Genomic DNA, 21,288 nt, shown 5'->3' with positions numbered 1-21,288 from the left:
TTTTCATGTGTAATACAAAGGTAAGATCTCTCTGAGGTTTGGGATTTAGATGCTTGAAATGAAGGACAAAACTTAAGCCATCAGTTATTCAAAACAACTTCTGTCCTATGGAATGGGATAACATGTTTTGTCAGTGAGGTTAGTTTTCAGTCAGTTTATCAAGCTTTCATCTTTTAGCTGTTTGAGAAAAGTTATTCAGTCATTTTGTTTGTTTTATTCGTGAAACCATCTAAGACGTTTGTTTCAAATGATTTTCCATTTTATATGAAACATTTCCTCCTTCTCATCCTCTTTTTCTGTAGAATTTCCCTCAAGACAACCAAAAAGTGAGACTCTCAGTGAGTGGATTTTTGTGTGCATTTGAAATTCCCATTCCTGGATCTCCAATTTCAGCTTCTAGTCCAACACAGACAGGTAAGATAGAACTAGTTATTCTCGTTATTTTGGCTTTAAATATTGGCCTAACGGTTTATATTTATTTGGGCTAAGGATATTCAGGCAAAAGAATTTTGGAGACTGATGGAAACCTTGGTGATCATTTGGCTCAGATTCCTCATTTTTTAGATGAGGAACCTAAAATTCAGGCAATGTAAGTGACAAGCAGATGCTTATTTAACTAAGTCTACCACTGGAATTCAGATCTCTTAATTCTTTTATCTGATACTAACATGGCAACAAATGGTGTGAGAGATATATAATATACTATCAGAGAATAAAACAATAAACACGACAAAAAGAATCTATTTAAGTGGGGGTAGGAAATAACAAAAAAAGAATCTGTTTAATATGCATGTGGTTTGATATGGTTATCAGTTAAATCTTTTTGACCATTAACATTGTTGGTCTATTCTTCATACTGCTTATAATTAGGTTTATTTCCTGACTATAAAGGGCCTCATAGAGAATGAGGCTCCTCTTGTTGGCACTTAGTAGAGTATTGATAGTGGGTTGATGGATGATTTAATACTGCTTTTTTGTTTAAATAATCACTGTTCAATAGAACTGTCTGCAATGATGGAAATTTTCTGTAATCTTTTCCATCCAATAGAATATTCACAAGTCATATGGACTGTTGAGACTAAGAGAAATACATTTTTAATATAATTTAAATTTAAAAGGCATCTTTCATCATTTTTAACAAATATATCACTTTGGTTGGGGGGATGTTGCTAATGGGGAAGGCTTTGCATTTTTGGGGACAAATGCGAAATCTGTACTTTCCTCTTTATCTCAAACTAATCTAAAAAATATTTTTTAAAAACTAAAATGAAAAAAAAAAGGAACATCTAGCTAGAGACTGTTGTTTTCAACTGAACATTTTTAGGGGAATAGAGAAATGAATTCGTAGAGAGGGAAAAGAAAACAAGTGGCAGAACTATTTGTATGTTCAAACTATTTGTAAGAACAAAAAAATGGGATTTTCCATCTGAATTTAATATCATTTAGGTTGAACAGGTATGATGCTGATAAAGATTCTTACAAAAATTTTACCTCTACTTTTCAGAAAACTAAAAGAAAACCAACTTTTTTTTTTTTTACTTATACTTCCAAGCAGTTACTTCCAGCAGTTATTCTTGCTTTGTCATTTCATCTTAAGTGTGAGTTATAGAAGTAAAATCTGAAATTAAAATCTTCCAGTCAGTCCAGAATTATTATTTGAACTATGATTTCTCCCTGTCCTTTGCTAAAAGAGACTCTACTACAGTGGTCTTGGTCCCCACATTATTTGAGAAAAGAGCAAAGATGAAAACACCACAAGCTTATGATGCTGTACTTATCTATGAATTTGTAGATTTCTCCTCTTCCCCATCTACAAATGGAATGTTGACCCTAACAACCAATGGAGACTTGCCCCGACCAATGTTTATACCCAATGGAATGCCAAACACTGTTGTGCCATGTGGAACTGAGAAGAACTTCACAAATGGAATGGTGAATGGTCATATGCCATCTCTTCCTGACAATTCCTTTACAGGCTACATCATTGCAGTCCACCGAAAAATGGTTAGTTTAAATTAGGCAACTTATTGCTCATCTTAACCAATGTCATTTGTGAAACATAGCCACTTTCTGTCTTTGAAGCCTCTTCATTGTGTTCACTTTCAGGGTGTTATTGTAAGTGATCAGAGCCAGGATTTAGTATCACACATGCTGGCCATTGTATGAAATACCATTCCTCAGTGGCAATCTGGGTGGCTCAGTCGTTTAAGTGTCTGACTCAGCTCAGGTCATGATCTCACAATTTGTGGGTTCAAGCCTGTGTCAGCTCTGTGCTGATGGCTCAGAGCCTGGAGCCTGCTTTAGATTCTGTGTCTCCCTCTCTCTCTGCTCCTCCCCCACTTGTTCTCTCTCTCTCTCTCTCTCTCTCTCTCTCTCTCTCTCTCTCTCTCTCTCACACACACACACACACACACACACACACACAAAATGAATAAACATTTTTTAAAAATTTGAAGTGTCATTCCTCACTCATATTAAGCAGCAACAGGATGGCTGCTACATCCAAATACGACTCCCTTTTTAAAAGTTTGTGTCTCCCATATTTTCATGTAGGCATGTACATCTTCTCTGCCATGTAAGCATGGATGTATTTGGAGGTTGGTTGGTTGGTTTTTTTGGAGAGAAACAGGAACGTTCTTGGGTAAAAACAAGTTGTTTCCTAGGACTGCTGTAACAAATTAGCACAAATTTCATGGCTTAAAACAACAGAAATTTATTCTTTCATAGTTCTATAGGTATCTCAAGACATCTGAAATCACCAGGGCTGTGCTCCCTCCAAAGGCTTTAGGGGAGAATCCTTCCTTGCCTCTTCCAACTTCCATAGGCATTTCTTATCTCATAACTCCAATCTCTGCCTCTATCTTTACATGATCTTCTGCTTCTCCCTCTGCTGTTCACTAGTGAGATTTACTGATAGCACTTGTCATTAGATTTAAGTACCTAGAAATAAACTGCAACAGATACACAAGGTATCTATATGGAAAGCAATAAAAATATTGATAAAAATTAAAGAAGACTCAAATATTTGAGGGAAATAGACCATGTTCATGGATTAGAAGACCAGATATTTCAAAGATCTGAGTTCTTCACAAACTCATCTACAGATTCAGTGCACAATCCCAATATAAATGCTTACTATGTGTATGTATGCTCGTGTATGTAAACTTGATAAGCTGATGCTAAAATGTGGAAGCAGAGGGGCACCTGGCTAGCTCATTCAGTAGAGTATGGGACTCTTGATCTTGAGGACGTAAGTTCAAGCCCTATGTTGGGCACAGAGCTTACTTAAAAAGTAAAAAAATTATTCTCTCTCTCTGCCCCTCCTGTGCTCTATCAAAATAAAGAAACTTAAACAAACAGGGGGCGGGGGCACTGGGTGGCTTAGTTGGTTAAGCATCTGACTCTTGGTTTCGGCTCAGGTCATGATCTCATGGTTCGTGAGTTCGAGCCCTGCATCGGGCTCTGTGCTGACAGCACGGAGCCTGCCTGGGATTGTCTCTTTCCTTCTCTCTCTGCCCCTCCTCTGCTCTCTCTGTCTCTCAAACTAAATTAGAAAAAATTTTTTTAATAAAAAAGTAAAAAAAAATTAAAATTAAAAAAAATGTGGAAATACAAAGCACTGGAATAACCAAGATACTCTTGAAGAAGAGTAAAGCATGACGAATTGAGCTACAAGATATTACAATTATTTTATAACACTTAAGTACTTAAGACATTGTGATATTGGTATGAGAAAAGACAAGTAGTTAACAGTGGTTTAGAATAGAGAACCCAGAGACAGATTCACAAATGTATGCACATTTGAGTTATAACAAAGATAGCATTGCAGAGCAGTGAGAGAAAGACAATTTTCTTGGTAAATGGTGCTGAGATAATTGAATAGCCATATGAAACTTGACACCTACCTCTTACCACATAATGTTCAATTCCAGGTGGACTACAGAACTAAATATGAAAGCAAAACAATAAAACAGCTCCTAGAAGATAATAGGTGAATACATTCATGACCTTGATGTAGGAAAAGACTACTTAAATGGGACACAAAAAGCACTAACCATAAAGGAAAAGATTAATAAATTGGACATCATTAAAATTAAGAACTTTAGTTCCATCAAAAGATGCCATTGCATAGAAAGGCAAGCCTTGGAGTCAAAGATGTCTGCCACTCCTATAACCACAAAAAGACTCAATTTAGAAAATATAAAGAACTCATATAAATCATTAAAAAACAATTCAGGGCGCTGGGTGGCTCAGTCAGTTGGGTATCTGACTCTTGATTTTGGCTCAGGTCATGATCCCAGGGTTGTGGGATTGAGCCCCACAGTTGAGCCTCAGCTCTGTGCTGAGTGTGAGCCTGCTAAAGATTCTCTCTCCTTCTGCCCCTCTTCCCTGCTTATTCTGTCTCTCCCTTTCTCAAATAAAAAAATTTTTTGAACAAAAAATGGTTAATTTTAAATAAGCACTTCACAGAAAGGATATACAAATAGCCAGTAACCATATGAAAAAGTGATCAGCCAGACTACTAACCAGGGAAATACAAATTAAAGCTCCATTAGCATATCACCGCACACCCACCAGAGCAGCTTAAACTGATTAACAGTGATGATGAGGATATTTGAGCAACAGGAACTCTCATACACTGCTGATAAGAGTATAAGTTGGGGCGCCTGGGTGGCGCAGTCGGTTAAGCGTCCGACTTCGACCAGGTCACGATCTCGCAGTCCGTGAGTTCGAGCCCCGCGTCGGGCTCTGGGCTGATGGCTTGGAGCCTGGGGCATGTTTCCGATTCTGTGTCTCCCTCTCTCTCTGCCCCTTCCCCGTTCATACTCTGTCTCTGTCTGTCCCAAAAATAAATAAACGTTGAAAAAAAATTTTTTTTAAAAAAGAGTATAAGTTAATATAGCTCTTTTGGAAAGTAGTTTTTTAGTTAAAGGTAAGCAATTCTCCTTTTTAAGCATCTACCAAACAGACATGTGTATCAGGAGATATGTACAAGAATATTCATTCAGCAGCATTAGCATTAGCAGCATTATCTGTAATCACCCAAAGCTGAAAACAAAAAATAAAAACATTAAATGTCCATTAGTAGTAGAAAAAGGATAAGGAAGTTGAGACATTCATATGATAGAATATTCTACAGCAATGAAAATGAATGAATTTAGAGTTGTACCCAACATAAATGAATTTCATAAACCTAATGTGGAAAAGAAGCCAGACACAAAAGAAATATAAAATATATGATTCTTTTTATAAATAAAAACTTTAAAAACAGGGAAAATGAAATTTACTGTTTTTATGCATAGCCTATGAAACTATAAAGAAAAAGCAAGGAAGTGATTACCATAAAATTAGAAAAACTGAACTTTTGAAGGAAGGAAGAAATTGTGATTGGGAGGAAGCAGAGGGAGGCTTTTGGAGTGCTAGCTGTATTCTGTCTTTGACTAGTGATTATACAGCTATTTGCTTTGTGATAATTCTTTAAAATGTACTTGTCTACCCTTTTGAATTAATAACTCATGACTTAAAGTGAGCACCTGACAACGTAGATGACATTCTATGGGCCACGTTCTAGACAGGATTGTATGGGATTATATGAGTGGATAGAGAATTAAGGCATCCATTTGTACTTGGTATTGGCTTTAAGTACAGCTCCAACTACTCCCATCAGCATTTCCCTATGTCTCTCTCTCTCTTTTTTTTAACCAAGTATTATCAGATCATAAATTAAGAATTCTCATGTACTTTTTAAAAAGTCTTGGAAAACCACTCTCTTGAATTTTCATGAATATGTTTTATAGAGCACTTGGTAAGTGCTAAAGCATTATATACAGTTTTTTGTAATTATTAGACCATAAAGCCACATTGTCAACTCTTAATTTTCACCTTTTAACCAGTTATCGATTTCCAGTTTCTTTCATGATCTAGACAGGTGCTTTAGGAATACCTGAAATTGATTTTACCATCTGTCTGTCTCAAGTCAAGTCCCTTTTCCTATTATTTCTGTGAAAGGCAACACCATTCTTCCATGCTAAAAGCTAAAGGCTGAGAGTATCCTTAGATTTTTTTCTCCCCTTTTCTTCTAAAACCCTATATTCAGTATATCACTATGCCCTTTAATTTCTTCTTCTTTTTTTTTAAAAACAATGTATTTTTTGAGAGAAAGAGAGAGCACGAGTGGTGGAGTGGCAGAGAGAGAGGAGAAGAGAGGATCCTAAGTGGGCTCTGTGCTGACAGCAGAGCCTGATGTGGGGGCTTGAACTCACAAACCATGAGATCATGACCTGAGCTGAAGTCATACAGTCAACAAGCTGAGCCATCCAGGCAACCCTTAATTTCTTTTCTTTTTTTTTTTTTAAGTTTATTTATTCTTTCATTTTTGAGAGAAAGAGCACAAGTTGGGGAGGGGCAGAGTGGAAGGGAGACACAGAATCCGAAGCAGGCTCCAGGCTCTGAGCTGTCAGTACAGAGCCCAACGTGGGGCTTGAACTCAACAAACTGTGAGATCATGACCTGAGCCAAAATCGGATGCTTAACCAACTGAGCCACCCAGGGGCCCCATCCCCTTAATATCTTATTTTAAAATACTACTTGAATTTACCATTTCTTCATTTTTATTGCCACCTTCTTTCAGACCTTTCTGATCTCATGATTGAATTACTTTGAAAGTAGTTTATTTTTTTTCTCCTCCTTTCTACAAGGTAAAAGATGAATAAGAATGAGACAAGGCAACCTAGGCAAGAATATTCAGAAAATAGAGAAATGGGAAAACGGTATTGATGTGACAAATAAAGGAAAAGTCAATTTAAAGGAAAAAAGAAAGAAAGAAGTGGTTTACATGGATCAGAGAAATCAAAAGAGTGAAAATTGAAGTTTCGCAATATAACCGAGTAAAGAAATGGAGCAAAACTCCTTTGAACAGTTGGGCCAAATGAGTTTTTCCAGCTGGGAGGAAAAGTTGTTAGGAGAGAGCAAAAGGAGGATTCCTGGTATAGGAAAGCTGGGAGTGTTATTCCCATGAGGAACTGAGTAGTATCTCCCAGTGGTACTGGGAGAAGTTACCCTCAAGAGGATGAAAATTTTTTGTGGGTTTAGAAAAGAGCTACACTGAGGAATGAAGAGGTCATTGCTTTGATGATCTCATTTATTTAGTAAAATAAGTCATCTGCTGAGAGAGTGGAAGAACAGTAGAAGTTTAAGGAGAGAAGAATTAACCTATATTTTTAGATTTTTGTTTTATTGGTTGTTTGTTTTTTTTAGAGAGAGAGTGTGCACACAGGGGTGGGGGGCAGAAGGAGAGGGAGAGAGAGAATCCAGCACAGAGCCTGATGCAGGGCTTGATCTCATGACCACAAGATCACGACCTGAGCTGAAATCAAGAGTAAGATGCTCAACTGATTGAGCTACCCATGTGCCCCTGTTTTTAGGTTTTTGAAAAATAGTTATTCTGAATTCTGTCCACGTATCAACTGTGAGTCTTATAAGAACATCAGCACATGAAATACAGTCTTAGAATCATGTATTTAGCTAAGCTTAAATGAATAATGCAAGGGGTGCCTGGCTAGCTCAGTTGGTAGAGCATGCAACTCTTGATCTCATGGTTGTAAGTTTGAGCCCCATGTTGGGTGTAGAGATTACTTAAAAATAAGATCTTTAAAAAAAAAAAGGGTTTAATTTAAAAAATGAATAATGGCAAGATAAAATGCTTGAGAATCTGAAATAGAAGACTTTAAGAAACTAGCTAACCGTTGGTGAGTTTGTAAGTTGTTGATTTAGCTTCTCTAACTACTACACAAAGACCACACTTAAAGAATTAAATGTCCAAGTGCTCAGCAGTTTTTTGAGTAATCCTGAATTGCAGTCAACCTTTTATTATACTAAACTTTTGTTTTATTAAGCAGCCATTTCCAAGGTACTTCTGTGCAGTATCTCTATATTAAGGAATCTCCTTAACATACTAAAAGCAAATATTTTTAAAGTTTACTTTACTTTTATTCTATCATGTAATTAAAAAACAAAAAAGACTAAAGTCAGCTCAGCTACTTTTAGGAAGGTGCATAAGTTGTTATAACATTAAATGGCTGGGTTTCATATCTTCCCAACAGTTTAGGAATTGCTGCTCTAACAACAGCTGTCAACACCTTATTAGAAAATTGTGTTTTGAGGCAGTTTGGTTTACTGGCATCCTTTCTAGAGAAAGGATTTTAAGTGCTTTTAAAAACCTTGAGTTAGGAAACTATTACTAGTTTTTACATGTGGTTCTGTGTGTGTGAGAAATATTTATCAGAGAAAACTAGTTTGAAAATACTAAATGCTGAAAAGTTTGATAGCAGTTCTAAAACTGGCAATACTTCAATCTTCAACCTTCCACTCTAAATAACCATATTCTCTATGTTAATTAAATGTGGTTTTATAAATAAAGAGAAGTGTGGTAGGGACTACTTTGAAAATGATACTGTTGCCTGTTATTGGCTGCCTTAGAATGAAAGGGAGGAATCAAAGGCCTGTCTTCTCAGCCCTTTCTTCTCTTGTTTGTACATACAGATGAGGACAGAACTGTATTTCCTTTCATCTCAGAAGAATCGCCCCAGCCTCTTTGGAATGCCACTGATTGTTCCATGTACTGTGCATACCCGGAAGAAGGACCTGTATGATGCGGTCTGGATTCAGGTGTCTCGATTAGCCAGCCCACTCCCACCTCAGGAAGCCAGTAACCATGCTCAGGATTGGTGAGTTGAGAGGGGGATAAGCCTGGACAGGTGGTTTCCAAACTCAAGAAGAAGAATTTATATGAATTCTATGTAATATATAGGACACATTCCATGTTAAGTTAATCACTCTTTGAAGAGACATCCAGAAAGCGTATAATTCAACCATGTGGTTTGATCTATTGAGTAGGAGAGACTGTACAACTTCCTTTCATGACCTAGACATTCTAGTGTCTAATAATCCTTTCATTCTGTACTCTCTTACCTGAAGTCCCTCCTGCTAATGCTTTAAATGCTTCAGGTATTATCCTTGACTTCTGTTATTGCAAAACTAGGGAGTATAAATTCACCAGGGAGTTTGTATCCTCTCAACTTGCTGGAATGCAGAATGGAAACAGTCACGTACATTTCTATACATGAACTCTGAAAAATCCCCATACCATAACAAATGATTCAGTTGGATTGTTTCCATGCCTTGTTAGTTTAACATGGAGGGCCACCTGCATGGCTCAGTCTGTTAAGTGTCTGACTCTTGATTTTGGCTCAAGTCATAATCCCAGGATTGTGGATCAAGCCCCACGTCAGGCTCTTTGCTGAGTGTGGAGCTTGCTTAAGGTTCTCTCTCTCTCCTTCTGCCCCTCTCCCCTGTGCGCTATCTCTCTCTCTCTCTCCCTCAAATTAAAAAAAAAAAAGTAATTTAAGAAAAAAGAATAAATCTTAAAGGAAAACTGCAAATAATAAGCAATTTAGTTGAGGAATGTCATGTTAAGTAAAAATGACAACAGGGCAAGATTAAATTTGAAGTGAAAGTGTGATTAAATTGAAGAACTTCCAGATGAGGACTTTTCCCTGGCTTGCTAATGAATTGGATATGGAGTATGAGGGAAAGAGGAACCCAAGTTTGGTTATCAGCCTGAGCAATTGTTTGTGAATGGTGGTAACATTTAATGTGAGGAAAACTGAGGAAGGAGTAGGTTTGAGCAAGAGATGACAGGAATCAAGTTAAATTCAACATGTATGTTATATTTTTAAGTGGGATATAGACTTCAGTGTCCTTTGTTGGAGATATAAAAATATAGGTGTCATCACAAATAGTTGGTATTTAAATCCCTGAGACCAGATGATAATGTTTAGAGAGTAAGAGATAGAGAAGACACCCCCCCCAATGTAATTCCTGATGCATTCCAACATTTAGAGGTTGAAAAATGACAAAAAAGGAGATTGAGAAGAAGCAGCCAGTGACGAAAGAAGAAAATTAGGAGTGAGTGGTGTCCCAGAAGTGAAGAAGTGTTTAAAGGAAGAATGATCAGTTTCAAATGCTACAGAGAGCTTTAGTAAGAAGAGGCCTGGGAACTGACCACTGGACTTGATAAAATGGCAGTCTTTGGTGACCTTTGCAAAAGCTATTTTAGTATAGATGGAATGGTATAGATGAAGGCATGGAGGTTAGAATAGATTAAAGAGAAAATAGTCCTACAGGCAATAAAAAAAATAATAAGAGTCTTTTAGAGATAACACAATGAAATATTTATGAATGAAAATGATAAAATGCCTCTGATTTCCTTCAAAATAACCTAGTGGGTCACAATAGCCAAGAGGTGGAAACAACCCAAATGTCCATCAGCAGACAAATGGATAAACTGTGGTATGTACATACAGTGGAGTATTTGTCAGCCATAAAAAGGAATGAAGTTCTGATACACACTACAACATGGTTGAACCTTGAAAACATTATACTAAGTGAAATAAGCCAGATACAAAAGGATAAATACTGTATGATTTCACTTTTATGAGACGTTTTGAGTAGGTAAATTCATAGACAGATATTAGATTAGAGGTTACTAGGGTTTGGGAGGAAAGGAGTATTATTATTGCTTAATGGTACAGAGTTTCTGTTTGGGAAGATGAAAAAATTCTGGAGATGGATGGTGGTGATGGTTGCACAGACAGCATTGTGAATGCCTTTAATGTCACTGAATTGTATACTTAAAAATGGTTAAATGGTACAGGTGCCTGGGTGGCTCATTTGCTTAAGCATCTGACTCTTGATCTCAGCCCAGGTCTTGATCTCATGGTTGTGAGTTCAATCCCCATGTTTGGCTCCACACTGTTCTTGAAGCCTACTTTTAAAAAAAAGTTGAATGGTAAATTTTATGTATATTTTCCCATTTTTTTTAATGGAATGAAAGAATCTATAGAGCTAGGTTAAGGGTATAGGTGAATTAAAAGTGGCTGAGGGTTGATGATGATTATAGTTGGGTGACCAATACATGGGGGTTCATTGTACAGTTCTCTATTTTTGTGAGTGTTAATGTCAATAAATTTGAATGTTTAGATTAGATGGACAAATTCCTGGAATCGAGGATCTATATAAAAGATGATTATTTTGAGCGACAGTGGATAAGGAGGAAAGTGAGGATTTGAGAGCAGTAATTAGAAATTTCCCTTTGGTCAAAGAATTGTTAGAGTAGTGATACTTGAATAAGCGATTTAAAAAGTTAGGAGGTAGCTATTGCAAAGTAGGATATTTGGAACTGAACGTTTTGGAGGTGGCAAAGTCCTTATCATGGTTTCATTACCTTTAGCAACCATGTAACAGCTACTACCAGTTGCCAAATGTGGTGTCTTGCATTGCTTCTTATTGGGGCAAGGATGAAGAAAAATACTTGTTTAAGTGGGAGAATCAAGGCTGTCTTGCAGTTAAAAGACATTACTCTAAAAATGTTAGGTAGCTTATAGCTTTGAGTAGTTAAGGCAGGGAAAAGGGTGCCTCACAGTGTACCATATCAGGATTCTGATTAAAGAACGCTTCTGGGGTGCCTGACTGGCTCGGTTGGAAAAACATGTGACTCTTGATCTCAGGGTGGTGAGTTTGAGCCCCACATTGGGTGTAGACATTAAACAAAACTTAAAAAAAAAAGGAAATATGTCAATATAAATATATATTTTATATATATATATAATATATATTTTTACATATATATTATATAATATATATTATATATAGTCCGCTCTTCTAAAAACCATTATGATCTTTCGGCTTTCTGTGCTGTGGCAATGTTCTTGTCATGGAAAGGTCTAATTATTTTAGTTTAATGTGAATTAAATCTTGTGATAGAATTAGGGCTGAAGGATAATTGGTAGTTGATTTCATGATTAGCTTATTAGCTTATAAGGTTATTAGCTTATCTTAAAATTTTGTGTGGACCACATGGCCTCTCTTAGAGACATCTGGCAGTCTAGTCTGTCTACCTTCTGTAACAGGGATACAACATGGGAGCCCTGAGTGGGGTTGGTACAGGGCTGCTGCTAATGGGTTAAAATAACTAGCATTGAACTGTCAACCATGAGCATACTGCTCTGACAGATGCCCCTTCCTAGGGTTACTTAAAGAAAAAATGAAAAGGAGTTGAGACCTCAAATAGAAATGTTTTTTATGGGAATGCAAGTTGGTGCAGCCACTCTGGAAAACAGTATGGAGGTTTCTCAAAAAACTAAAAATAGAACTACCCTACAACCCAGCAGTTGCGCTTCTAGGCATTTATCCAGGGGATACAGGCGTGCTGTTTCGAAGGGACCCATGCCCCCCACCATGTTTATAGCAGCACTATCAATAATAGCCAAAGTATGGAAAGAGCCCAAATGTCTATTGATGGATGAATGGATAAAGAAGATGTGGTTTATATGTATACACAACTATTACTCGGCAATCAAAAAGAATGAAATCTTGCCATTTGCAACTACATGAATGGAACTGGTCAATCAGAGAAAGACAAAAATCATATGACTTCACTCATATGAGGACTTTAAGAGACAAAACAGATGAACATAAAGGAAGGGAAACAAAAATATTATAAAAACAGGGAGGGGGACAAAACAGAAGAGACTCATAAATATGGAGAACAAACTGAGGATTGTGGGGGGGGATGTGCTAAATGGGTAAAGGGGCACTAAGGAATCTACTTCTGAAATTGTTGCACTATATGCTAACTAATTTGGATGTAAATTTAAAAAAATAAAAAACAAATTTTTAAAAAATGTTTTTTATACTCTTTGGTTTATGTTCTGTTTCAGTGATGACAGTATGGGCTATCAGTATCCCTTTACTCTACGAGTTGTGCAGAAAGATGGGAACTCCTGTGCTTGGTGCCCATGGTATAGGTAAAGTAATCTTATGCAAAGGAAAAATTTTAGTAGCATTGCAGCTTCAGATATTATACCTTTTGCATAAGGTTTCCAGTTTTTAGAAGTAATACTTAATAATAAGAAGCTTGAAATAAACATCGCAATTGTTGATTCATCTTTTTCTTATGTGGTCCGTAGCTAATTTTTGCTCTTGAGCCTTAGCTGGTTTTGTAAACTCTGTGATCCTCATTAAATTCATAGTTTATGATTAACATTTATTATTTTATACCTTCTGCTCCTTATATATAAATCAGTTTAGCATTCTGAGCCCAGTAGAACATAGTCTACTTACTAGGCTTCGTGGAAGTCTGTTTTTGACTTTTAGAAGAATTATGGAGACTGATTGGTCAGTATTGTTGCAGCTTGCGAAATATCTGAGTGCTAAAGTCAACAATCTTCAGAGAACTATAATAGACTTAGCAAATGGAATCTAAATAGGCATTGAAATCATGGCTTTGTCATGGTCCTTCCCTTCCCATAAATTTTTACAAACATTTATTTAGTGTGCCACTTTACAAACAAGGAAATAGGCATTGTTATATCAGATGTCCTTCCTCAAGAGTATTAAATGACTAAATTTAGAATTTTCTTAGAGGTATATTATCTCAAATATCCAATCCCCGCATCATTTATCTTCCATAAAGTCTACACATTCATGTGGATTAACAAATGGGTTATCAAGTGCTTTGAAAAACCAAAGACTTGAGAAGTAATGAGCATGCTTCCCTGAAATAAAAATAATTACTAATACATATTCATACATTTATCAGTCTTAAGTTAGAGGCCCATGACAGATTCTGAACCCAAGAAAGTGGAGAAGTAGAAAGAGAAAATATTTCTGATAAAGAAAATGTTGATTCTTTCATAATTATTCATTCCTTAGTAGATCATTTTCGTCCCTTTAGATTTTGCAGAGGCTGTAAAATTGATTGTGGAGAAGACAGAGCTTTCATTGGAAATGCCTATATTGCTGTAGATTGGGACCCCACAGCTCTTCACCTCCGCTATCAAACATCACAGGAAAGGGTAAGTACTCAAGGCCACCATAAGATGGTAGTTTTCATAAGTAAAAATTTTCCCAGTTTAACTGTATTGTGACATTTCTGTTTTAGGTGATCTAAATACAATCAGAAAAACATTCATTGGTATTCTCTAAGCCACTTAATATATTGACATGATTACATGGATGTTTCAGTTTTCCCACTTACAGAGTTACTTGTATTGGGACATTACATTTCAAAAAACACCACTAATAAGTAAATTTCGAAATTCCGGGTATGACTAAGACATTATATTGTTTGGCCTCCAAGCAACAAATACCTCTTTGCCTATTTATTAATTATTATTACAGCTGCAGCATTTAGTAACACTGTAACTTAGCTCGAAGGCATCCCAGGGCTACAGCTGCTTACTGGGCGTAGTGACCAGAAAAATTAAAGGAAAGATTGAATGTTTCAAGACTGGGCACCTAAGAATGTATCTCAATGGCTATTCCTTCACACTTAGCATTCCTCTACTGGGAAAACAGTTTTTACATTTTGAAAATGTTACTTCAAAAAGACTTAATAACTCCATACTAACTATAAAAATATTTATATTTTTATAAATATTAAATATTTATATTTATATTGATATTATAAAATATTAAATTTTATAATATTTCTATTTTATATTAATTATATATTATATATAATATAAATAAATATAAACATATTTATAAATATATATAAATATATATTATATATTATATATATTATATTTGTATTATATATAATAAATATATATTATATATAATATACATATATTTATATTAATATTATAAAAATATTAAATTTTTATAATATAATTGTTGAAGGATAGATTGGCTAGATAGTTGGTGGATAGAGATATGATGAATCTGATGGAGAAATAAAAGCAACAGCATCAACAGATTTTTTTTTTTTTTTTAGTTACATGAAGAATTGTAGTTGCTTTTGCATTTATGTGGCTCTTGATGGAAATTTCCAGTGTATGATCTGAAAAGCTCTGGAGGACATCCTGCTTATAGAAAGAAGGGCCTACGTGACCTGTTAAATCTCACCCCATTTCCACTTTCAGTGATGCTCTTAGGATACCATGGAAACCAACTTGCTATTGAGATATCCTGCTTTGGTGGGGACTGCGGCCACATGACTAATTTCTTCCTACTAAATTTCTCTTCCTACCTGTGGTTTCTGCACGTGCTTAGAGAGTCACGTAGACAAAGTGATTACCTTGGTTCAAAATTGACATTATTACCCATATATTTTATGTTGTTTATTCCTGTAATTTCCCTTCCAGGAATTTATTCTAGGGAAATACTTTAATGCTGACAAATAATCATCATAGCATTTTTTAGAACACTAAAAAAATTAGACACAACTTGTATTTGTCCCACATTAGAAGATTGGTTAAATAAAGCATAGTATATAAATTTGATAAAATATTATGCAGTCATTGAAAATGATGATTACCAGGAGTTTTTACCATGATTACCATGATACTTAACGATGTGATGGCTTTGTCGGTTTTTTATTTATTTTTTAATTTACATCCAAGTTAGTTAGCATATATAGCACAACAATGATTTCAGGAGTAGACTTACCCATTTAGCCCATATCCCTTACCCTTACCCATTTAGCCCATATCCCACCCCACCCCCACCCCCCGACAACCCTGCCAGTAACCCTCTGTTTGTTCTCTGGATTTATGAGTCTCTTCTGTTTTGTCCCCCTCCCTGTTCTTATATTATTTTTGCTTCCCTTCCCTTATCTTCATCTGTTTTGCATCTTAAATTCCTTATGAGTGAAGTCATGATATTTGTCTTTCTCTAATTTCGCTTGGCATAATACCCTCTAGTTCCATCCACATATTTGCAAATGTGTATAAATATATACCACATCTTCCATGTGAAGATGGAAGAATATATACCATTCATCCATCAATGGACATTTGGTCTCTTTCCATACTTTGGCTATGGTCAGTAGTGCTGTTTGTTATAAACATTGGGGTGCATATGCCCCTTTGAAACAGCATACCTGTATCCCTTGGATAAATACCTACTATTGCAATTGCTGGGTGGTAGGTAGGTCTATTTTTAATTTTTTGAGGAACCTCCACAAACTGTTTTCCAGAATGGCTGCACCAGGTTGCATTCCCACCAGCAGTGCAAAAGAGATCCTCTTTCTCCACATCCTCTTCAACATCTGTTGTTGCCTGAGTTGTTAATGTTAGCCACTGTGACAAGTGTGAGGTGATATCTCATTGTGATTTTGACTTGTATTTCCCTGATGATGAGTGATGTTGAGCATTTTTTATTTATTTTTTTTAATGTTTATTTTTGACAGAGAGAGAGAGACAGACAGAGCAGGGCAGGGGGTGGGGGTTGCAGAGAGAGAGAGAGGGAGACACAGAATCCGAAGCAGACTTCAGGCTCTGAGCCGTGAGCACAGAGCCTGACATGGGGCTTGAACTCACAGACTGTGAGATCATGGCCTGAGCCAAAGTCGGACGCTCAACCGACTGAGCCACCCAGGTGCCCTTCCTTTTTTTTTTTAATATTTTTTTAAAAATTTTTGTGGGTTCTTTTTTTTTGTTTTGTTTTGTTTGTTTGTTTGTTTGTTTTGATGTTGAGCATTTTTGCATGTGTCTGTGAGCCATGTGGATGTCTTCTTTGGAAAAGGGTCTATTCATGTCTTTTGCCCATTTCTTCACTGGATTATTTGTTTTTTGGGTGTTGAGTTTGATAAGTTCTTTATAGGCTTTGGATACTAATCCTTTATCTGATGTGTCATTTGCAAATATCCTCTCCCATTCTGTCAGTTGCCTTTTAGTTTTGCTGAATGTTTCCTTCGCCGTGCAGAGTTTTTTGTTTTTTGTTTTTTGTTTTGATGAGTCCCAATAGTTCATTTTTGCTTTTGTTTCCCTTGCCTCTGGAGACCTGTTGAGTAAGAAGTTGCTGCGGCTGAGGTCTACGAGGTTTTTGCCTGCTCTCTCCTCGAGGATTTTGATGGCTTCCTGTCTTATGTTTATGTCTTTCATCCATTTTGAGTTTATTTTTTTGTATGGTGTAAGAAAGTGGTCCAGGTTCATTTTTCTGTATGTCGCTGTGCAGTTTTCCAGCACCACTTACTGAAGAGACTGTCTTTATTCCATTGGATATTCTTTCCTGCTTTGTCAAAGATTAGTTGCCCATACGTTTGTGGGTCTATTTCTGGGTTCTCTATTCTGTTCCATTGATCTGAGTGTCTGTTTTTGTGCCAGTACTATACTGGCTAGATGATTACAGCTTTGTAATACAACTTGAAGTCTGGTATTGTGATGCCTCCAGCTTTGGTTTTCTTTTTCTTTTCCTTTTTTTCTTTTTCTTTTTCTTTTTTTCCTGATTATCTCAAATTTTTTATTTTTTTATTTAATTTTCTTATTTTTTTTTTTTTTTTTTTTTTTCAACGTTTACTTATTTTTGGGACAGAGAGAGACAGAGCATGAACGGGGGAGGGGGAGAGAGAGGGAGACACAGAATCGGAAACAGGCTCCAGGCTCTGAGCCATCAGCCCAGAGCCCGACGCGGGGCTCGAACTCACGGACCGCGAGATCGTGACCTGGCTGAAGTCGGATGCTTAACCGACTGTGCCACCCAGGCGCCCCTTATTTTTTTTTTTATTATATGAAATTTATTGTCAAATTGGTTTCCATACAACACCCAGTGCTCATCTCAAAAGATGCCCTCTTCAGTACCCATCACCTACCCTCCCCTCCCTCCCACCCCCCATCAACCCTCAGTTTGTTCTCAGTTTTTAAGAGTCTCTTATGCTTTAGCTCTCTCTCCCACTCTAACCTCTTTTTTTTTTCTTTTTTTTTCCTTCCCCCCCCCCCCCATGGGTTTCTGTTGTTTCTCAGGATCCACATAAGAGTGAACACATATGGTATCTGTCTTTCTCTGTATGGCTTATTTCACTTAGCATCACACTCTCCAGTTCTATCCATGTTGCTACAAAGGGCCATATTTCATTCTTTCTCATTGCCACGTAGTGCTCCATTGTGTATATAAACCACAATTTCTTTATCCATTCATCAGTTGATGGACATTTAGGCTTTTTCCACAATTTGGCTATTGTTGAGAGTGCTGCTATAAACACTGGGGTACAAGTGCCCCTATGCATCAGTACTCCTGTATCCCTTGGGTAAATTCCTAGCAGTGCTACTGCTGGGTCATAGGGTAGGTCTATTTTTAATTTTTTGAGGAGCCACCACACTGTTTTCCAGAGTGGCTGCACCAATTTGCATTCCCACCAACAGTGCAAGAGGGTTCCCATTTCTCCACATCCTCGCGAGCATCTATGGTCTCCTGATTTGTTCATTTTGGCCACTCTGACTGGCGTGAGGTGATATCTGAGTGTGGTTTTGATTTGTATTTCCCTGATGAGGAGAGATGTTGAGCATCTTTTCATGTGCCTGTTGGCCATCTGGATGTCTTAAAAATATGGAATGCTTCGCGAATTTGCATGTCATCCTTGCACAGGGGCCATGCTAATCTTCTCTGTATCGTTCCAATTTTAGTATATGTGCTGCCGAAGCGAGCACTGGTTTTCTTTTTCAAGATTGCTCTATTTGTGATCTTTTCTGGCTCCATAAAAATTTTAGGATTGTTTGTTCTAGCTCTGTGAGGAATGCTGGTGTTTTTTTGATAGGGATTGCACTAAATATGTAGGTTGCTTTGGGTAGTATCGACATTTTAATAATATTTGTTCTTCCAATCCAGGAGCATGGAATATTTTTCCTTTTTGTGTGTGTGTCTTCTTTAATTTCTTTCATAAGCTTTCTGTAGTTTTCAGTGTATCGATTTTTGACAAAATATAGCATTCATTCTTGATAAAAACCCACAAGAAAGTAGGGATAGAAGTATCATACCTCAAGATCATAAAAAGCCATATATGAAAGATTCACTGCTAATATCATCCTCAATGGGGAAAGACTGAGAGCTTTCCCCCAAAGGTCAGGAACACGACAGGGATGTCCACTCTTGCCACTGTTATTCAACATAGCACTGGAAGTCTTAGCCTCAGCAGTCAGACAACACAAAGGAATAAAAGACATCCAGATCGGCCATGAGAAAGTCAAACTTTCACTCTTTGCAGATGACATGATACTCTATTTGGAAAACCCCAAAGATTCCACCAAAAACAGCCAGAACTGATCCATGAATTCAGCAAAGTCTCAGGATGTAAAATCAATGCACAGAAATCGGTTGCATTCCTATGTTCCTATACACCAATAATGAAGCAACAGAAAGAGAAATCAAGGAATCGATCCCATTTACAATTGCACCAAAAACCATAAAATACCTAGGAATAAACCTAGCCAAAGAGGTATCATGGTTTTTGTTTTTTGGGTTTTTTTTTTTTTTTATTTTTGAGAGACAGAGACAGAGCGTGAGCAGGGGAGGGGCAGAGAGAGAGGGAGACACAGAATCAGAAGCAGGCTGCAGGCTCCAAGCTTTCAGCACGGAACCCAACGCGGGTCTTGAACCCACAAACCGCGAGATCATGACCTGAGCTGAAGTCAGATGCTTAACTGACTAAGCCACCCAGGCACCCCTCATGGTTTTTTGTTTTTTGTTTTTTTAAGCAAAGTATAAAACTGCATATACTAAAATATCTTTTCAATATTAAAAAATATATACTATTTAGGAAAAGGACAAGAAAAGCTGCCAATATTTTGGCAATATTTGTCTTTGTATTAAGAATAAAAGTTTCCCTGCCTTTTTATATTTTTCCATGCTTTCCAAAATTTCTATGTAAATGCTTTATTTGGTAAACAGAAAAAAAGACCATTGCTCTTAGTCTTTTTATTTTTCACCTGTTTAGACTTCACATTCCTCAATAGATAATTGAACTAGATAGCTTCTTATACCTCCCTCTTTTTCTAATATTCTTTATCATGTGAGAAAGCTATGACTTTATTCCTTATGTTTTGTTTAATTTTTAATTTTAATTTTTTAATGTTTTTATTTATTTTTGAGACAGACACAGAGCATGAGCAGAGGAAGGGTAGAGAGAGAGAGGGAGACCCAGAATCCGAAGCAGGCTCCAGGCTCTGAGCTGTCGGCACAGAGCCTGACGCAGGGCTCGAACTCACGAGCTGTGAGATCATGACCTGAGCCGAAGTCAGACACTCAACCAACTGAGCCACCCAGGCACCCCAATTCCTTATGTTTTGTGTTAAGGAGAAGCTTTCAAGCAGAAGAAGGAGGAGGGTGCCAATGAGTGATTTAAACTATTTGAATAGTGGTAGAGGATCTGGGAATGGATCCCAAGAGGTAAAAAGGGAATCTTTGTCATTTAGGGAAATTTTATTGGTAAATAAAAATTATTGTCAGATGCATTTTTTTTGGTCAACCTTCCTCCCTTTCTCCATCTAGCCTGTGTGTTCCATAAGAAATATAGTCAATAAAGATCAACAGTATCTTTACCAGCTTACTGTAATTTGTGGTAGGCCATAAAGCATCCCTGATGGAAATAATAGGGATAATGTTTAACTGGCTATGAGAAAAGAATATTACTTTTTTTCTACTCTGATTCCAGCAACCATGATGCAACATATTTCCACTGACATTGAAGCATGTCAGTTTTTCCCTCAGATGACCAGCTCTAAAGATGATGAAAGTTAGTATCAGGAAAGAAGGCAGTGACCTAAAGTCAAGGTACATTTATCATTCTGAAATAGAGGACTTTCCTCTAAGTTCCTCTTTTTATATGAGGTCTTTAGAAGTGGACAGTGATGCAATGCTAAAACTGTTAATTGCATGATCAGCCCTAGCATTTGACAGCCTGTGACTTAGCTATCCTCTCATGTCAGGAAAAAGCCACACATGAAAACCTGTTGTAAACTGAATGTGCTGAGCCATGCCAGTTTGTCAGCCAGGCAGCTCAATGTTCTATCATGAGTTCAAAAAGGGAACAGAGTAAGAAGTTTGGTGATGGACCTGTGTGTGCCCTTTGCCCAGAAAGAGAGACACTTATTGTTGGACTTAGTGAATGTCGAGGCCCCGTGCTGGGGTGAAAAGATCTGTGTGTGAAGTCTTATGGTAGCATTCAAAGTCCTGGTGCTAGGCCTCACCCACTATGGTTCTCCATTGCTGTTAAGTGGCAACCAAGAACAGGAGAGGGAGAATTTTTCCTTTTCTGTTGCATTCTAAGTACGTCCTCCTCTCCTTCCTGACCCCACACTACTTCCAACACACATGCACACTACCTCCTCTGCTCTCTCTCCTTTATTAGACTTATGTCCTTTTTACTCCAAAGTCTAGCATGCTGGTCAATAGAACTAGAGAGATTTGGGCAGGTATTAGGGGCCTTCTCAACATAGGTTTTTTTTGAGC

At 37.1% G+C, this 21,288-nt stretch overlaps 1 protein-coding gene and 1 non-coding gene across 3 annotated transcripts in view; one reads left to right on the top strand and one right to left on the bottom strand.

Moving 5' to 3' along the window:
• The window catches only part of USP32 (ubiquitin specific peptidase 32), a 242,241-nt gene that overhangs the window by 211,842 nt on the left and 9,111 nt on the right, over positions 1-21,288 (top strand). For both annotated transcript variants that reach the window (XM_003996605.6, XM_011289074.4), the window contains exons 25-29: positions 303-414; positions 1,793-2,004; positions 8,542-8,726; positions 12,780-12,866; positions 13,796-13,916. In XM_003996605.6, the coding sequence (XP_003996654.4) occupies positions 303-414; positions 1,793-2,004; positions 8,542-8,726; positions 12,780-12,866; positions 13,796-13,916 (717 nt within the window). The remainder of the gene's footprint in view (positions 1-302; positions 415-1,792; positions 2,005-8,541; positions 8,727-12,779; positions 12,867-13,795; positions 13,917-21,288) is intronic.
• LOC111557956 lies at positions 18,385-18,491 on the bottom strand. The gene has a single exon (XR_002738355.2). It is a non-coding gene; the product is annotated as a U6 spliceosomal RNA (small nuclear RNA).

This window comes from Felis catus, chromosome E1, assembly GCF_018350175.1.
Source record: "Felis catus isolate Fca126 chromosome E1, F.catus_Fca126_mat1.0, whole genome shotgun sequence".
Taxonomy (NCBI): domain Eukaryota; kingdom Metazoa; phylum Chordata; class Mammalia; order Carnivora; family Felidae; genus Felis; species Felis catus.
Note: the sequence above shows the minus strand (reverse complement) of the source record. Positions and strands in the feature narration are given on the sequence as shown.